Source organism: Bufo gargarizans, chromosome 3, assembly GCF_014858855.1.
Source record: "Bufo gargarizans isolate SCDJY-AF-19 chromosome 3, ASM1485885v1, whole genome shotgun sequence".
Classification (NCBI taxonomy): Eukaryota; Metazoa; Chordata; class Amphibia; order Anura; family Bufonidae; genus Bufo; species Bufo gargarizans.
The window spans coordinates 51978913-51998508 of record NC_058082.1 but is presented as its reverse complement, the minus strand read 5'-3'; the positions used below and the strand labels follow the sequence as shown (position 1 = coordinate 51998508).

Below are 19596 nucleotides of genomic sequence, written 5' to 3'. Positions count from 1 at the left end.
AATAACAAGGGGAGGATCCTGGGGTTAGTTGCCAAATTGCCAGGGGGCACTCAGCCGCCTGGCATGAATTCACATTAGTAACATGGTTTATAAGGCCAAAAAAGACATCTGTCCATCCAGTTTGGCCTGTTATCCTGCAAGTTGATCCAGAGGAAGGTAAAAAAAATAAAAATAAAATAATAATAAAAAAAAATGAGTTAGAAGCCAATTTTCCCCACTTAAGGAGAAAAAAAATATCTTCCAGACTCCAATCAGAATATCTCTAGTAACTATAACTTCTAATATTATTACACTTCAGAAATACATCCAGGCCCCTCTTGAACTCCTTTATTGTACTCACCATCACCACCTCCTCAGGCAGAGAGTTCCATAGTCTCACTGCTCTTACCGTAAAGAATCCTCTTCTATGTTTGTGTACAAACCTTCTTTCCTCCAGACGCAGAGGATGTCCCCTTGTCACAGTCACGGGGATAAATATATGATGGGATAGATCTCTGTACTGACCCCCTAATATAGTTATACATAGTTATTAGATCTCCCCTCAGTCGTCTTTCTTCTAAAGTGAATAACCCTAATGTTGATAATCTTTCAGTGTACTGTAGTCCACCCATTCCAGTTATTACTTTAGTTGCCCTCCTCTGAACCCTCTCCAGCTCTGCTATGTCTGCCTTGTTCACATGAGCCAAGAACTGTACACAGTACTCCATGTGTGGTCTGACTAGTGATTTGTAAAGTGGTAGGACTGTGTTCTCATCGCGGGCATCTATGCCCCTTTTGATGCAACCCATTATTTTATTGGCCTTGGCAGCAGCTGCCTGACACTGGTTTCTACAGCTTAGAAAGTTTCCATGTCAGTGTTACACCACTGTTTTACCATTTGGTATGTACGGGTGACTTGCATTATTCCTTCCCATGTGCATAACTTTACATTTGTCACTGTTAAACCTCATCTGCCACTTCTCTGCCAAGCCTCTAATCTATCCAGATCCCTCTGTACCAGCATACTGTCTTCTTCCGTGGTAATTACTTTACACAGTTTAGTGTCATCTGTAAAATTTGGGATTTTACTGTGCAAGCCTTCTACAAGATCATGAATAAATATATTGAAGAGAATAGGGCCCAATACTGACCCCTGAGGTACCCCACTAGTGACAGTGACCCAATCTGAGTGTGTTCCATTAATAACCACCCTCTGTTTTCACCGCCAGTTACTTACCCACATACAGATGTTTTCTCCCAGTCCGAGCATTCTCATTTTATATACTAACCTTTTATGTGGTACAGCGTCAAATGCTTTGGAGAAGTCCAGATATACAACATCCATTGATTCACCGCTGTCAAGTCTAGAACTTACCTCCTCATAGAAACTGATTAAATTAGTTTGACATGATCCCTCATGAAGCCATGCTGATATGGCGTTATTTGCTTATTTTCATTGAGGTACTCCAAGATAGCATCTCTTAGAAACCCTTACCCTTCAAACTGTTTACCCACGACAGATGTTAAACTTACCGGCCTATAGTTTCCAGGCTCTGTTTTTGGAACCTTTTTGAATATTGGCACCACATTTGCTATGCGCCAATCCTGTGGAACACTCCCTGACAGTATAGAGTCCTTAAATATCAGAAATAAGGGTCTGGCTATGACATTACTTAATTCTCTTAACGGGGGTGTATGCCATCTGGTCCTGGCGATTTGTCTATTTTAATCTTTTTTAAGACACCGCTGTACTTCTTCCTGGGTCAGACAGGGCACGTTTACTGGAGAATTTATTTTTACATTCTGCATTTCATCTGACAGTTTATTTTTCTCAGTGAATACAGTGGAGAAAAAATATTTAATAGCTTTGCTTTCTCCTCATCGCTCTCTGCAACTCCCCCCTCATTACTCTAGATTTATACTTTTTACCATTTATATAATTGAAGAACATTTTAGGGTTAGTTTTGCTCTCTTTGGCAATTAATCTCTTAGTCTCTAGTTTGGCTGCATTTATATGTTTTTTACATAATTCTATGTTTTCCCACCCTCCTGTTTTAGTGATTTAAATGCTTTCTTTTTTGTCATTTATTGCTTTCTTTACAGTTCTATTTATCCACATTGTTTTTTTTTCTTGTTCCTTAACCTTTTATTCCCATAAGGTATGTACCTCTCACAATTAGATTTTAGGATGCTATAAAAATATACAATTTTGTGGCTGTATTTTTATTTTTGAGGACTTTGTCCCAGTTAGTTAGGCCTATGGCCTCTCTTAGTTGGCTAAATTGTGATTTTTTTTTAAGTTTGGTATTTTTGTTCCTCCCTGAAGGAACTTTTGAATGACAATTGGAAGGTTATTACTTTATGGTCACTATTTCCCAGGTGTCCCACAACCTGCACATCTGTTGTTCTGTCAGGTCTATTGGTTAATACTAAGTCCAGTATGGGCGTACCTCTAGTCGGGTCCTGAACCAGTTGGGAAAGGTAATTGTCTTTGGTTATTGCCAAGAACCTGTTTCCTTTATGAGATATACGGGTTTCAGTTTCCCAGTCTATATCTGGGTAGTTGAAGTCCCCCATAATAACGACCTCATTATGATCTGCCGCCTTGTCTATCTTGTTTAGTAGCATATTTTCTGTGGACTCTGGTATATTAGGTGGTTTATAATAAATTCCTATTAGTATTTAATTACAGTTTTTCTCCTCCATGTATTTCTATCCACAGTGACTCCACACAGGGGAGTACATAGAAGTCACTGGGCCCCATAGCAAGAATCTTAATTGGGCCCCCTAACTCAGCCCACTACCCACCCCTGGCCCATCCCACCACCTGCCCTGGCTCCTCCCCTGCCCCCTCCCTTTTATGCCCCCCAAAATGACCGTGCACCGCATACAGGTACTTACCCCGCTCCCCGGCACCCGCGTTGCTTCTAATGCCCCCACGGCTGCCGCTGCATTCCTGTTGTGCGGATCAGGCGATGGGGGGGAGGAGGCGGTTGGGGTGTTGTGCAGCCAATAGAAGGCCGTGATGGGAATAAGCCTCCCTAGCGTTACCATCGCTGCCTGCTATTTGACGGGGAGATGCAGCGGCAGCAGTGCTGGGGAGCGGGGTAAGTATTACCTGTATGCGGTGCCTAGGCATTTTGGGTGCTTAGTATGCATAAACACCCCCAATAACACATACACACCTTAAGGTGACTGAGTGGGGAAGGGCTGCTGGGCACACACTGTCCTCTATATTAGAAATTCATCAGCAAGCAGAGTTCATGGAGAGGGGGTTTCTCTATGAGCTTTATATACACAACAGTGTCCCCTCTACCGTGTAGGAACTCTGCTTGCTGCTGCTCTGCTCTCCCCCCCCCCATCAAGAATCTCCTCATTAACTTTTTTTTTAACTTACTGCTCGAACTGTGGGCGGCTGTTGCTGGGCTGGCAGCGGTAATGCTGGGACTGCATTCAGTGACCATTCCCTGGTCACTGAATACAGTGGGGGAGGGGGGCCCTGAGCATAGAGGAAGCAGGGCCCGGACAGAAGACAAGTGGGTGGGCCGCCTCAATGCTTGCCGATAACTAGTAGTAGGCTAGTAGTAGATGAGTCTGGAGACATAGAGGGAGGGGCCTTCAATGCGCTCTGGGCCTCCCCGTGCACCAGGCCCCATAGCAGCTGCATGGTCTGCCTATATTGGCGGTACGCCCCTGACTCCACATGTTCATGTCCCTCACTTATATCTTCTCGTACTGTGGGCTTTAGACTGGACTTTACATAAAGGCAGACCCCTCCTCCTCTATACGTAATATAACAGATGCAGTGGGTATAGGTATGTCAGTACACTTCTGTATATACTATATATCTGTACACACTGCATGTAATATACAATATAGTATATAATAATAATATTGAATTCAATATAGGGAAATATTTGGCAGTCTGATATCTGGTTTATGTTTGACGCCATTATAAGTTTGCCCACCAGGTGTCCCCACAGTCATTCTGATTCCATTTGTTGTAGTGTGGATGAATTTTAGGCTATACCGTATGTATTTTTATACCATTTATCAAATAATGATTACTTTTTAAGTGGTAGACATGTTTTCCTTTTAGGAGGATTTGGTATTTTACCCCAGGTTCTCCAGATCTGGTTGTTAAAATTACAGCTGGATCGGAGAACTGCGTTACTGGCTGAATCTTGATCCGGTGCTCTGGCAGTGGCAGCTGGAGATGAACGCTTTCATTCCATAGTTTAGCTCCTTAGGTTTTTTTTAAAGTTCAGAGGTATGTGTGTGTAGTGTGTATATATGGTGTAGTTATGTGTGTATACCATGTATATGGTGTATTTATGTATGTGTACCATGTATATGGTGTATTTATGTGTGTTGCATATATATGATGTATGTATATGTAAACACGTGTCGTTGCGCCGCCTGTCCGCCGTTGAGTAGAGAACCTGTTAAAAATTTGAATCCCTCCCCTTCTCATATAGTCTGGAGCCAAGTGACCATCGTCGATATGTGAACACTCCATCCCAGTTTCCAGCACCATGGCAGCCCACAGCAGCTGATTAGTGTGGGTAGCGGTAGTCGGACCCCTACTGATCCAATATTGATGACTTATCCAGAAAATAGTTCATTAATATCTGTAGCTTAAATAATCCCGTTCATTAATTGCTTTCAAATTATGTCTACTGTTCTCAAACACAGGGCATATGGATTTAGGTTGTCTTAGTAGATATGGCAGCACCTGTGCTCAACCACATGCCATGTCTTATCTTACATAAGAAGCTATAAAGCAATGGTCCACAGTCACATTAACTATGAGGAAAAGAGTGGCTCTGACCTCTTCATTTTGTCTGTTTTGGTGGTCTGTGGTGGGACCGTCTATCTGAATCTCTTCAGTGATGTCATTAATTTCAAATCTTATTCCACCCTGAAAAATAGAAAATGATATATAATAAGGGCTAAGGAAAAATATCCACTGATACAGATTAACTGGCTCTTCACTTAAAAGTGTTGTTGTTACGGTCCCGCCCATGACAGAGGTGAGAAGATCTGAGAGACTGGCGGCACGTGAGGGTATCTGACAGTCTCTCTCTTTTCATCTTGCAGTGTTGTTGTTTGGTAATGACCACACCTCTTGCAGCTTGTGGTCATTACTGAGGCTCTATTTAGTTCTGACTCGCACTGCTTACCATGCAGTTGATATTTCCTGCTGGAGTTGGTTGAGTTGGTGTGTTGTTCCTTTGGACCTCCTGCTCCTCCATTCGTTTTTAAACAATGTGCATTTTGTTTAGCATTTTGTTGCTGTTTAGGCCTCAGGGAGACGCTGGTTCCTTCATCTGGGGAGGAACCAGTCATCTCATTCCCTGCCACCACTCCTAGGAACTTCCAGGGTCTCCAGGGCTAAGGTTCCGGTGTATGAGTATTTCCACCTTCAGGGTCTACTCATACGGGCAGGAGTCAGGGAGAGGTCTATGGATTCCTAGGAGGTCACCATCCCTCTCCCTTAGCTTTGAGGTCTAGACTCTGGTCTATTCCTTCTGTGTGTTATCTGGTGTTATCCCCTCCCCATTACCCGTGACATTATTAACCGCCAAAAAAACTAAATTTTGTTTGTGTCAGTGCAGCGATGGAAACTGTTTCTGCACTGGTCGATCGTATGCAGGGACTGTCTTTGGAGGTGGCTGACCTCCACATGGCTGTCTCGCAGTTTCAGAGACCACAGGTGGCGGCCTCCAGCAGCAGGAACCAGGCCTGCCCTGAACCTAAGGTCGCTCTCCCGGATAGGTTTTCCAGGGAAAGTGACAACTTTATTCGGTTCAGGGAGTCGTGCAAACTATATTGTAGACTACGTCCTAACTCTTCTGGGGACGAGAGACAAAGAGTGGGGATTATTATTTCGTTACTGAAAGGTGACGCTCAGTCTTGGGCTTTTTCTTTGCCGACCGGATCACAATTCCTCCGGTTGGTAGATTAAGTTTTCAGAGCTCTTGGGCTGATCTACAATGACCCAGATCGGGTCGGGACCAAGTTGCGTGACTTATGGCAGGGAGAGCGTTCTGCGGAGTCCTATTGCTCTAAATTTAGGGGATGGGCAACTGATACTGAGTGGACTGACCCAGCCCTCTGTAGTCAATTCTGTCAAGGGTTATCCGAGAACCTGAAGGACGCCTTGGCATTTCACGAATATCCAGAGTCATTGGAGGCAGCCATGTCTCTGGCTGTACGTATTGATACACGCCTGAGGGAGAGATCTAAGGTTCCTCTCGCTCGGGACGCACTATTATATTGGGAAGCGGCCTCTTCCGACACTTAGGTACTTGGGTAGGGAAGCACTTGAGCTCATGTCTGACGATGAGCCTATGCAGTTGAGGGAAGTCATTCCTGGACCTGGTGATAAAAATGTGTTTAGTCCTCTCCTCACTCTTGGTAGTGTAGGTGGGGAATCTGAGAATGTACTTTTTTCATTTACTGTTAGTACCCAATTTCTCCTGCCTGCCAAGGTGGCGCTAGACTTCAAAGCTGTGGGAATTGAAGTATTTATTGACAGTGGAGCAGGGGTTAACCTAGTGGATGGCTAGTTCATCCGTATACATGGTTTGACAACAAACGCATTCGACAAAAATATTTTTGTGCAGGACATTCACCTAAATGGTGAGAGATTCTCATCAAGAATCCATTTCGTGTTTTGTGCTGGAGGGTCTGCCTGCTCCTCTGGTGCTAGGTTTACCGTGGTTGACCAAACATAACCCTACCATCGATTGGCAAGCGAGACAGATTCTTGATTGGAGTGATTTTTGCATAGACAACTGTCTTAGCACGTCGCTTTCTGTTGTAACCACTAAAATAGTACCTTCCTTTATTTCAGATTTTTATGATGTATTTTCTGAAAGTGGAGACCAGGAGTTACCTCCACATCAGGAGTATGATTGCCCTGTCAACCTTATTCACGGAGTTAGGTTGCCCAAGTCTCGGTTGTATAATCTTTCTGAACCCGAAAGAGTAGCCATGTGAGAATATATCACCAAGTTTGGCTAAAGGTCATATTAGACCATCCAAATCACCAGTGGCTGCAGGGTTCTTCTTTGTTAAAAAAAAAAGGACGGAACACTTAGGCAATGTTTGGACTTCCGTGATCTTAATCGCATTACTGTCTGTGATCCCTATCCCCTTCCATTGATCCCAGATTTGTTCAATCAGATTGTCAGTGCCAAGGTGTTCTCTAAGTTGGATTTGATGGGGGCATATATTCTGGTAAGCATCAAGGAGGGGGATGAATGGAAGACGGCCTTTAATACCCCTGAAGGTCATTTTAAGAATTTGGTCATGCCTTTTGGGTTGACCAATGCTCCTGCTGTTTTTCAACATTTCATCAATGACATCTTTCATCATCTGGTGGGCAGGTTTGTGGTGGTGTATCTGGATGATAATTTTAATTTATTCCCGTGACATGGAGACGCATCAGGATCACGTGAGACCGGTCTGACAGATCCTAACGGAAAATAAATTGTATGCTAAGTTGGAGAAGTGTGTATTTGCGGTTCCGGAAGTGCAATTTCTGGGTTACCTACTCTCCTCTTTGGGTTTTCGTATGGATCCGGACAATGTCAGTGCTGTGTTGGACTGCGATCGACCCGAAAATCTGAAAGCGCTCATGCGATTTTTGGGGTTCACCAACTACTACCATAAATTTATCTTGAATTACTTGACTGTTGTTAAACCATTAGCAGATATGACTAAGAAAGGTGCGGATTTCTCAGTCTGGTCTGATGAGGCATTACATGCCTTTTCAGTGGTAAAGGAATCTTTTGCTTCTGCTCCTATACTGGTGCAACCGGATGTGTCACAGCTATTCATTGTGGAAGTTGACGCATCCGAGGTAGGAGTTGGAGCAGTCATGTCGCAGGGTCCTTCTCCTAGCAAATGCCGCCCATGTGCTCTTTTAAAAAAAAAAAACTCTCTACGGCTGAAAGAAATGATGATGTAGGTAATAGAGAGTTGCTGGCCATTAAGTTGGATTTTGAGGAATGGCGTCATTCTGGTTGGAAGGAGCTGATCACAAAAATCTGGCTTATCTGGAGTCGGGTAAACAGGCCAGATGGTCGTTTTTTTTTTACCAGATTTAATTTCTTTGCCACCTATCGCCCTGGGGTTAAGAACGTCAAAGCGGATGCTTTGTCATGTAGCTTTCCTGAGGGGAGAGTGATTTGGAGGATCCTGGCCCGATATTAGCTGATGGGGTGGTTGTATCCCCCCTTTATCCTGAATTTGAGGCAAAGGTGTTGTAGGCCCAGGGAGAGTCACCTGATTCTTGTCCTCCAGGGAAGTTGTTTGTTCCTTCAGAACTACGGCACAAGGTGTTTGAAGAACATCACATTCACGGTTGATATACTTTCCCAGAGATTCTGGTGGTCAGGGTTGTGTAAATGTATTGAGTGCTATGTGTCAGCTTGTGAGACTTGTGTGCGTGCCAAGGTGACACATACTCGGCCTTCAGGATCTCTACTTCCCTAGTCTATCCTGTCCCGACCGTGGACTCATTTGTCCATGGACTTTATCACAGATTTGCCTAATTTCTCAGGGAAAACTGAGATTCTGGTGGTTGTTGGTCGCTTCAGCAAGATGTCGCACTTTATAGCATTATCAGGTTTACCTAATGCTAAAACTCTCGCACAAGCGTTTGTTGATAACATCGTGAAACTACACGGTATCCCCTCTGATGTAGTGTCTGATAGGGGGACTCAGTTTGTTTCCAGATTCTGGAAGGCGTTCTGTACTCGCCTGGGGGTCCATTGTACTTCTCTTTGGCTTTTCATCCTCAGTCAAATGGAAAGACTGAGCGCACTAACCAGAATCTGGAGACTTATTTGAGATCTTTTGTCTCGGAGAATCAGGAGGAGTGGTCTTCATTTTTGTCGTTGGCCAAGTTTGCTATAAATAACCGTAGACAGGAGTCCACTGATAAGTCACCGTTTTTTGGAGCATATGGGTTCCATCTGCAGTTTGGCACATTTTATGGTACTGAGACTTCTAGTATACCGGAAGAGGAAAGATTTTCTTCTTCGTTGTCATCTATTTGGCGGAAAATTCTAAACAATTTAAAAAAATGGGCAAAAAGTATAAACGTATGGCTGACAGGAGACGTATGAGTGCTCCGGACCTGAGAGTGGGCGATTCTGTAAGGCACAAGAAACATTGTTAAAGGTACCTTCTTGGAAGTTGAAGCCAAGGTTTATTGGACCATATAAAATCTCTGCCATTATTAATCCGGTTGCTCTTCTTGAACTTCTGCAGGCTTTAAAAATTAATAATGTTTTTCACAAATTATTGCTGAAGAGATATGTCGAACCTGCTGAACCGTCCTCCTTACCTCCTGCTCCTGTTCTGGTGGATGGTAATCTTGAATTTCAGATTGCCAGGATAGTGTACTCACGAATTCTCCGTAGATCTCTCCAGTATATTGTGCACTGGAAAGGTTACAGTCCAGAGGAAAGAATGTGGGTTCCTGGGACCGACGTTAATGCCAGTCACCTTGTGAAGGCCTTTCACAGGGCGCATCCTGATAAAGTTGGCCCTGGGTGTCCGGGGGACACCCGTAGAGGCGGGGTACTGTCACAGTTCCTCCCATGACAGAGGTGAGAAGATCTGAGAGACTGGCGGCACGTGAGGGTATCTGACAGTCTCTCTGTTTTTATCGTGCAGTGTTGTTGTTTGGTAATGACCAAGCCTCTTGTCATGTGCAGCTTGTGGTCATTACTGAGGCCCTATTTAGTTCTGACTCACACTGCTTACCATGATATGTCCTGCTGGAGTTGGTTGAGCTGGTGTGTTGTTCCTTTGATCTCCTCCTCCTCCATTCTTCTTTAAGCGATGTTCATTTTGTTTTGCATTTTGTTGTTCGCTTGTGTGTGTTGTTGTTTAGGCCTCAGGGAGACGCTGGTTCCTTCATCTGGGGAAGAACCAGTCATCTCATTCCCTGCAACCACTCCTAGTGCCTTCCAGGGTCTCCAGGGCTAAGGTTCCAGTGTATGAGTATTTCCACCTTCAGGGTCTACTCATACATGGCAGGAGTCAGGGAGAGGTATAGGGATTCCTAGGAGGTCACCATCCCTCTCCCTTAGCTTTGAGGCCTAGACTCCGGTCTATTCCTTCTGTGTGTTATCTGATGTTATCCCCTCCCCATTATCCATGACAGCTGTGCAGCGATCAACTATGAAATTTATTCTTTGATAAATTACCCCCATTATTATAAGTAAGTGACTGGATTTATGGAAATATAATAATTTGATATAGTTTTATATCACCGCACAACCCCTTTAAAGAGAACCTGTCCATTTTAGTAAATACCAATACTTTCCAATGAAATAACAATTTTGTTATTGTTCCTCTGTTATTCCCCAGTTTGAATAAACTGACAGTGCGTGTCACCTTCCTGTCAATGGGGCGTGTCCCTACACACTCTACAGCAGGGTTGCCAACCAGAATTTTTTATTTTTTTTTTCTAGATAATTTAGGTCCCTTTCACATGAGCGACTTTTCTGCACGGATGCAATGTGACGTGAACACATAGCGCCCGCACTGAATCCTGACTCTGTGTACATGAGCGGGTTTTTTTCATGCATCAGTTCTGCATTGCGTGAAAAACGTAGCATGTTCTATATTCTGCGTTTTTCATGCAGCCCTGGCCTCATTGAAGCGAATGGGGCTTCAGTGAAAAACGCATTGCATCAGGAAGCAAGTGCGAATGCAATGCGTTTTTCACTGATGGTTGCTAAGAGATGTTTATAATCCTTCAGCTTTTTATCACGCGCGTGAAAAACGCATCAAAACACATTACATCCGCGCTGAAAAAACTGAACAACTGAACGCAATCGCAGACAAAACTGACTGAACTTGCTTGCAAAATGGTGCGAGTTTCACAGAACGCATCCTGAACGCATCCGGACCTAATACATCACGCGTGTGTGAAAGAGGCCTTATCCGAAATTCACAGACCGCCAACATTATTTACGGACAAATTGGATTATAAGTAATCCATGTTTATAGCTCAATATACTGATAAGAACTACTTTACCAGCATTTATTGTGAACTGTAAAATGATGATAATTATCACTAAATTAATATACTCAAGTACCACCAGCCTCAATAAAATCACGGACCCATCTATTTTTTTTTCACAGACACAGGAAAAAAAAATGCCTATTTATACGGACTGTCCAGAAATTTTGGGATAGTTGGCAACCCTGATCCAATCACTGCTGACGAACTGTATAGAGACACACCCTATTGACAAGTAGAATGGTAACACCCAATTGTCAATTTATTCATGTGTTTACAGAAAGAACAACAGAAGAACGGCACAATGCTAACCTTAAAAACTAGAGAAATAAAAGTCTATAACATATGTACTGTCAAACTTGTGCTGCAGCATAAGGCTACTTTCACATCAGCGTTTTTGCTGGATCCGTCATAATACAACAGAGATCCTCAAACTGCGGCCCTCCAGCTGTTGCAAAACTACAACTCAGCCAACAGCAGGGCATTGTGGAAATTGTAGTTTTACAACAGCTGGAGGGCCGCAGTTTGAGAATGCCTGTAATACAACGTATGCATCCGTTTTGAGCGGATCTAGTTGTATTATCTCTAAAATGACCAAGAAGGATCCGGCACTAAAACCATTGTAAGTCAATGGGTGTCGGATCCATTTTCTTTCATGTCCGAGAAAACAGATCCGGCACCATTGACTTGCATTCTGTTTCATGCAGGATCCATCTTGATCAGTATCCCATGACGCACACAAAAACGCTGCTTGTGTGCGGCATGGGAATGCAACGAAACTGAACGGAATGCATTCTGGTGACCCTGGTCTATTCAGGTCAATTTTGTCCCAATTGACAATGAATGGGGACAAAACAGACATTTTCCTCCAGTTTTGAGATCATATGATGGATTTTAATACCGTAAAGGAAAGTGCAGATATGAAAGTAGCCTTACATCTACCATAGTGACAATAGGTGACGTCTGGTGGCTGTAATCCGTTGCGATGTTCTCCCCAGTAGGGTTTCATCTACCGTTTCATCTAAGATTGTACATTACTATGTTCTAATGTAAAACTTAAAAGTTAGGGACCTTGAGCCCTATTCCTTGGGGCACATATATTTCATGGCCCACACCTGCATTTCCTTCTCTAACCTTACAAGACCTAAGGAGATATGTGACATCATTATAAAATAAGATTGCACATTGGTACAAATCAGGACATTAAAGGGGTTTCCAGGACTAGAATATTGGTGTCTTACCCTCAGGATAGGTCATCAATATCTAATCAGTGGGGGCCTGATTTTCTGTATTTCTGACGAGTAGTTGTTTGAAGAGACCGCAGAACTCCAGTAAGCGCTACGTCTTTTTCCTAGGCCAGGGATGTCACCATACATTGGTCTTATGGCCTAGGCGCAGCTCAGTCCCATTCAAGTGAATGAATCTGAGCTGCGATACCAAGCACAGCCGCTATACAATGTACCATGTTGTGCTTAGTAAGCTGGGAGGAGGCCACAGCACTCACCAAAGTGGAGCCACATCTTCAAACATCGGATCGACGGGGGTGCCAGGTGTCAGACCCCCATCGAGGATAGATCATCAATATTAAACTCCCAGAAAACCCTTTAAACAGATATTATACCTTTACTTTATACTTTTCTTCCAATGCTTTTCTCTCTTTCCGGTTTTGCATGATGATATCACTGAAATTTAGTTGGATCTCCTAATATATATATATAAAACCAAGATCTTTATCAGCACCATATGTCAGCATTGAAACTAGTCAGTGTGTATAAGGGCTTTATTACATTGCCTGATCTACCTGCAGGACAGGAGCAGACTGATGATATATCAATCGGCGCTGGTTTCACTGGCTGGTTCATAGTGTACGGAGGAGGAATGATCGCTACTGCAGTCATTCCTCCCTGATTGAGCTGTAATAATTATCTGCAGTATATTCCTCATTACACAGGGGGATGTGCTTTGCATAATTGGCCATTTTTCCTTCTGAAAGATGCAAACCAGCCGCAAAGCAATAATTTACTTGTTTGTCGGCTCATAGATGCCTATTCTTGCAAATATATGCTGGTAGGGTGAGTATTGAGTAGACACCCCCAGTCGAAACTAACTTGTAACTTCCCCCTAACTTACCAATGTGGCCCACCTGATGGGTAAATCTGGCATATCAGTGCTTTCCTTACTGAACAGCGACTTGGTATATTGTGTATGTCATCAGTGAGATGTATTCCAAGTCAGGCTTTGCATAATGGCTGTGCTTTGTTTTCATAACTGAAGGAGCAGGTCTTTTTTTAAATTCCCTAATGTCTTCCTCAGCCATATTATTCCCTGTTTCACTTGCACAGCTAGATGCATTTCTCTCAGAAGCAGTGGGTGTCTCCAGCCTGCGGATCTGCTAGTACTGTATGAAGTGAGCTCACTTCCCACTAGGTTTGTTTTCTTCTAGGGATCTCAGAGAGCTGATAAGAAGGGGAGATGGGGGGGGGGGAGTGTTAGGGGACACATATACTCATGACCTTCTGGAATGCCAGTTAGGTGGAAGTGAGACTCCTAGTGGCCATAACTTTACAGCTTTTTTTCAGGTGGATGTGGGTGGATTTTTTTTTTTTATGAAAATTTTTGAAAGTACAGTGACTCTTTGAGGATTTGACTGGAGCCATTGGGGACCACAGTGACTCCTATAGCTTTGCCGCTGCTCCCAATTATCGAATGCCAAGTATGACAGGATAGGCTCATCTGTAGCCTTTTTTGCCCCCTTAGGCATGAAAGGTGCCATGCCCACCTCCACAACTCTTATTGCTATGCCACTGACTATACATTCACCTCAGTTGACTTTTCGCCATCTGGCCGGTCTGTAGGAGATGGTCTTCCCTTGTTTCCTGGTTTTACAAGATATGTCCCATCTGTTACTTTAGGAGATTCCTGTGAAGAGTCACAGACATTTTAATGGTTGATCTATAGAATAATACACACCATACATTTAATAATCTTGCTAGAAGTTAAAGTTAAATTTTGGCTACATTTTTATAATTTGTAAAATTGATTAACTAGTGGTCTTGTAATAAGAGGGTTATTTAAAGGGGTTTTCCGGGCTACAGAGATTGATGACCCATCTTCCAGATGAGTCATCAATATCAGATTAGTAGGTACCTGACACCCGGGCACCCCCCCCCAAATCAGTTGTTTTGGGTAAACGCAGGGATGGGCAAACTGCAGCTCTCCAGCTGTTGTAAAACTACAACTCCCAGTATGCCCAGTCTGCCTACAGCTATCAGCCTACAGCAGGGCATGGTGGGATTTGGAGTTTTACAACAGCTGGAGAGCCGCAGTTTGCCCATCACTGGGTTAACGCATTGTTGGAGACTATATAGTGTACAGAGCAGGAAGCAGGGAGCGCCATACACTGCGTAGTGGTCATGTGAGGTACTGCAGCACAACTCCCATTCAAGCTGCAGAACCTACACAGTGTTTGTACCTTGCTAGCTTCTGGACCTGAGGGAGCCCAAAACAGCAGAGAACCCCTTTAATTCTTTCATTCTGGCACCTCAATAATATCTATATTATCGATGCACACACTTTACCTGGTGTGCACCGGCTTTCAATTTTATTTCTCTAACTTCATTGTGATATTGCTGGCGGATGACTTCAAGTTGTCTGAGATGTTCCTGTAAAGTAGATTTTACATATAATTACTATTATATGTAAAATATTTCTTTCTTGAAGATGAGCAAAAAAAACATCAGAGAATCATACATTATTATAAATCGTAGGTAAACTGTAAGGGCTCCTTTAGATGTCCTATCTACAGGTGTGTAACTATAATTTATAGGGGCCCCTAGCAAAATAAGATGGATCCCTCACCATGTAATGTAAGAAAATTAACACAGTAGCATTAATAGCAAAAATTGAAGGCATGTAGCAAATACTATGGCTGTTATGGCTATAGTTATGCTCATGCTTCTGGCTGGGAATAACTCTGTGGTTACAGCATCTGGTAAAACACACCGCACCATTGTATTTACAGAAAACGGATCCGTCCCCCATTGACTTTCAATAGCCAGTCATGGCTATAGAAGACATAATACAACCGGATCCGTTCATGACGGATGCATGCAGTTGTATTATTGTAACGGAAGCATTTTTGCAGATTCATGACGGATCCGCAAGAAAACGCTAATGTGAAAGTAGCCTAACTTCTGCAAAAACGTATACATTAAAATGATTAAACAGATGCCTCAGACTGATGCCATACAGTAGCATCCGTTCACCATTGAGTTTCATTGTAAAAAACAAACAAAAAAAAGGATACTTTTTTTTACCATTGTAAAAAGATACAAGACCGTGGTGTGCTGCGTATTAATATCTTTTTTTTCCCTAACATATATATCAAATGGAGGCATAAAATGTGATGTGAACCCACCCTAACATAGTGGTGCTCGTGACCTACAGGTTGTTTTCTTGGATAAAGAGAAACTGATCAGTTAGCATTATCTTAATAATAAGGCCTCATTCACACAACCGTATTTTTGGTTCACATCTGATCCACATTGTTTTGCGGATCAGATACAGACCGATTCATCAGATGCTATCCGCATCCATATGTCCTTTCAGCAGCCCAGCATAAAAAATTGAAAATGTCCTATTATTGTCCATTTTGTGGACAAGAATAGGCATTTATTATAAAGGGTGGCACGTGTTGATCCACAAAATGCGGAACGCGCAAGGCCGGTATCCGTGTTTTGCGGATCCACAATTTGCGGTCATGTGAATGGGGCATAACAGTGATGTGCCTATAATTAAAACAGGGCTAGATTTTCCAGGGGCAAACACTGACAGCAATGGGCCCCAGTTCAGGAAATGTGTGTGTGCTCCCTATAGTGGCATATCTACCATGGAGACCGCACAATTGCTATGGGGACTAGGGAAGGAGGGGCCTGGCACTGACCTCCTTCTGTTCCTGACATAATTCCTGGGCATTTTCCAGCAGCCGTCACTAGAGGGAGCACACTGCAAAGAGATTTTTACAGGTGCCAATGAGTTCAATAGCAACTGTATAAATATATGTGTACTGAGCTCCCCCTAGTGGTGGATGCAGGAAGCCAGTTTTATCATGTGATGTATATGAAAGGAAGCAGGGATTTGTAGCTATATGGGGGAGAGTAATCCATGTATTTATGCCAGTGGTACGATGTAAATACATTGAGAAATATGGTTTTCAGATCCAGTGCTATATTTATGAAGCAAATATTTAGGTAGCGAAACGACAAAATCCATAGGCAAGGGCTTTTTCTTCATATTCAGTGAAGTACTGGGCTTCTTCTAGGCAGAGGCTTTTGCCTAGCAGTGATTCCGGTGACATCACCAGCAGTAATGGTCAGTCTTTAGCATTGCCCTAGCCTGTAAAACAGCCTAGGGCAGTGCTAAAGATCACCCATTAGTGCTGATGACGTCACCGAGATCACCGCTAGGCAGGAGCCTCCGCCATAGCAGTGTAAAAATCTAAACAAACAGCCCTTGCCCTGCGCAATGTAGTACAGGGCAAGGGGAGCACCAGAGCATTCCAACTCGGAAGGGCCGGAGGGGTGAAGAACAGGTTAACCCAGACAACCCCTTTAATGATTCAGGGGCAAAAAACACAAGGCATCTGTCACTCTCTGCACACAAAAAATCATCTATAATTGACTCGAGCATCGCGATGCTCGGCACATAGCGGTGTTTGGCCGAACCCCGCGTGTGCTCCAGCGCGATGCTCGAGTCTCCTCCCCGCACGTTTGTTGGCTGCTAAGCAGCCAATAAACGTATGGGGAAGTACTGGCATTCACTGTAATGCCGTAGCCATGTTGGTTACTGGCATTATGGTAATTAGCTGGCTGGAACGCAACATCGGGTGCTATATAGCACCCGATGACACGTGATTCAGCTCAGTCTTAGTCAGGGAGAGCTACAGCAGAAGGGACAGATAGTGTACGGACAGGAATGTTTTTTTTTTTTAGGCAGCGTTTACTGTTGAAAGGTGTTAGAGACCCAAAATTCCTTTTAAGGACTATTGTTTCATCTGGCTGCCATATATATTATTAGTGCAACCTGCGTGCAATTGTTTGGCTGCTGCTGACAGTGACACAGCCTCTGCTACATCTATTGTGTTACATTTACGTATCTGTGTACTTTATTTGCACATACACTAACAAAACCTGCGCTACTGTACGTGTGACATACTTGCAAGCATATATACCATTTAATATGCTCAAGGCGAGCAGCAAGGGACAGGGAAGTGGCCGTGCTGCTGATGGTGCATGCAGAGGCCGTGGGCCTGGGCACGGTTAAAATGTGCCTGCTGCCAGAGCACAAGAGACAAACACTCATCCATGATACCTAGCTTCATGTCCCAGTTTGCAGGGCGGCGCAGGACACCAGTGCGACCAGGTGGTTGGTTGGATTGCAGCAGATAATGCTTCCAGTCGGTTAAGCAAAACCCTGTCTTCCACAAAGTCCAGTCTCAGTAGCTAAGAGTCTGGTCAACAGAATCCTCACCCTGATACTCCTTCCTCCCACCATGGAGAGTCTTGGCAAACAAGTGATCACACACTCGGATATTCCGAGAAGCTCTTTTCATCGCCATTCCTTGATTTGGTCCTCTTGCCAAGGCCGCTTGAAGATGAACATGAGGAGATATTGTGCTCCGATTCCCAAACTCTTGAGCATCCACAGTCAGAAGAAGATGACGGTGGGGAACGGCAATTAGTGTTTCACGAGGTGGGTGATAATGATGAGACACAGTTGCCAATAAGTCAACGGCAATTAGTGTCTCAAGAGGTTGATGATGAGGATGAGACACAGTTGTCAATAAGTGAGGTTCTTGTTAGGTCAACAAGTCAGGAGGATGACCAGAGTGAGGAAGAGGAGGAGGTGGACGATGAAGTCACTGACCCAACCTGGGAAGGTGGCAAGCCGAGCGAGAATAGCAGTACAGAGAGGGAGGGATCCGCAGCACCGCAAGAGGCTTGCAACTGTTCCCCGGAGAACCCCCTTGCGGAAATCTCTCTTGCCAAGGGGTAGGTGTTCCGCAGTCTGGTGCTTTTTTGAGGACGATAAAAGAACTGTCATTTGCAACCTGTGGCGTACCAAAATGAGCAGGAGCGTGAACACTAGCAACCTCACCACCACCAGCATGATCCGCCACATGGCATCAAAGCACCCTAATAGGTGGGCTGAACGCCTGGGTCCATAACCAGAGCCTGCGGGTCACACCACTGCCTCCTCTTCCCCTCGGTTACGTGCTGGCGATCCCCTTTTCCAAGACGCAGGCCCTGCACCTGGACCTTCGCAAGCACCATAAGTTAACACATCCACTTCTGTGTCCCAGCGCAGCGTACAGATGTCCATACTCAGGCCTTTGAACGAAAGCGCAAATACCCAGCCACCCACAGGCCACAGCACTAAATGCGCACCTTTCCAAATTGCTGGCCCTGGAAATGTTGCCATTTAGGCTTGTGGACACTGAGGCTTTCTGCAGCCTTATGGCAGTGGCCATCCTCTCTTACTCAGTCCCCAGCCACCCCAATATTCCCGGTGTGCCATCCCCACCTTACACCAGCATGTGTCCTGTAACATCACCCGTGCCCTGACCAACACAGTTATTGCTTAGGTGACAAACAACACGTCTTCTTAGCGCGAATTGGAGGAGGAGCAGGAGACAGTTGCCTCCGCTACAGAGGGTAGTACCCATAGCAGGCTTATTCCATCTGTTCAGCGTGGATGGGCCGAAGAGGAGGAAGAGGATGAGGAGATTGCTGTCCTCATCAGGAAGATGACTCTCAAAGTCTTGTCTGTTGGGACTCTGGCACACATGGCTGACTTTATGTTATGCTGCCTTTCCCATGACCCTCGCGTTATACGCATTTTGGCCAACGGTTACTGGTTGTTCACCCTTCTCGACGCCGCTACAAAGAGAACTTCTCATCTCTTATTCCTGTGGTGGAGAGGACTAGCAAAATGGTGCAATACCAGAAGGTTCTTGGGGAAAAATTGTCCAAATATTTCCAGCTAACAATGCTGGCGGCAGAGTACGTAGTTCCTTGGGCAACCAAGGAGGGGAGATGAGGGGAACACACAGCAGTTCCGTTATATGTCAGCACACACCTAGTAAACCTGCCATCCATTTACGTTCTGGCTGGTATAATGAACTTGCAATGAAATTGCATATTTGTCTCTTTTTCCCCCCGTGATTTTTGAAAAAATCTCAGTAAAAACATTGCAATTTAGGATTCTAGTGAAAGTTGCTAAATCCACATAATTTTTCTACCATTTTATATTGTGCTAAAACATTAACAATACAAATTAGACTTGTCCAGCTCTGAATGCTGTTTTTCTGCATTTTTATCTTTTACCCTTACAGTTACATTTGTGTGCATCTCCTGGACTGTGTGCATCTCCTGTAACTTTCCAGAACATCTATAGTTAGATAGTTCTCTTCACACACTACACACAGGACAATATATCCACATCACACAGCGCAGAAGGACACATGGAGGACATCCCAGAACATATTGTATTATATTCACCTCAAGCAC

At 44.1% G+C, this 19596-nt stretch overlaps 1 protein-coding gene across 11 annotated transcripts in view; it reads right to left on the bottom strand.

Annotated features, from left to right (window-relative positions):
- Window positions 1–19596, bottom strand: part of NEK5 (NIMA related kinase 5) — an 86044-nt gene that overhangs the window by 11843 nt on the left and 54605 nt on the right. For 5 of the 11 annotated variants that reach the window (XM_044283533.1, XM_044283536.1, XM_044283532.1 and 2 more), the window contains 4 exons: window positions 14608–14691; window positions 13850–13948; window positions 12651–12731; window positions 4811–4900 (listed from right to left, as the gene is read on the bottom strand). In XM_044283533.1, coding sequence (XP_044139468.1) covers window positions 4811–4900; window positions 12651–12731; window positions 13850–13948; window positions 14608–14691 — 354 coding nt within the window. The remainder of the gene's footprint in view (window positions 1–4810; window positions 4901–12650; window positions 12732–13849; window positions 13949–14607; window positions 14692–19596) is intronic. The other 6 variants (XM_044283539.1, XM_044283538.1, XM_044283537.1 and 3 more) reach the window with 6 other exon arrangements.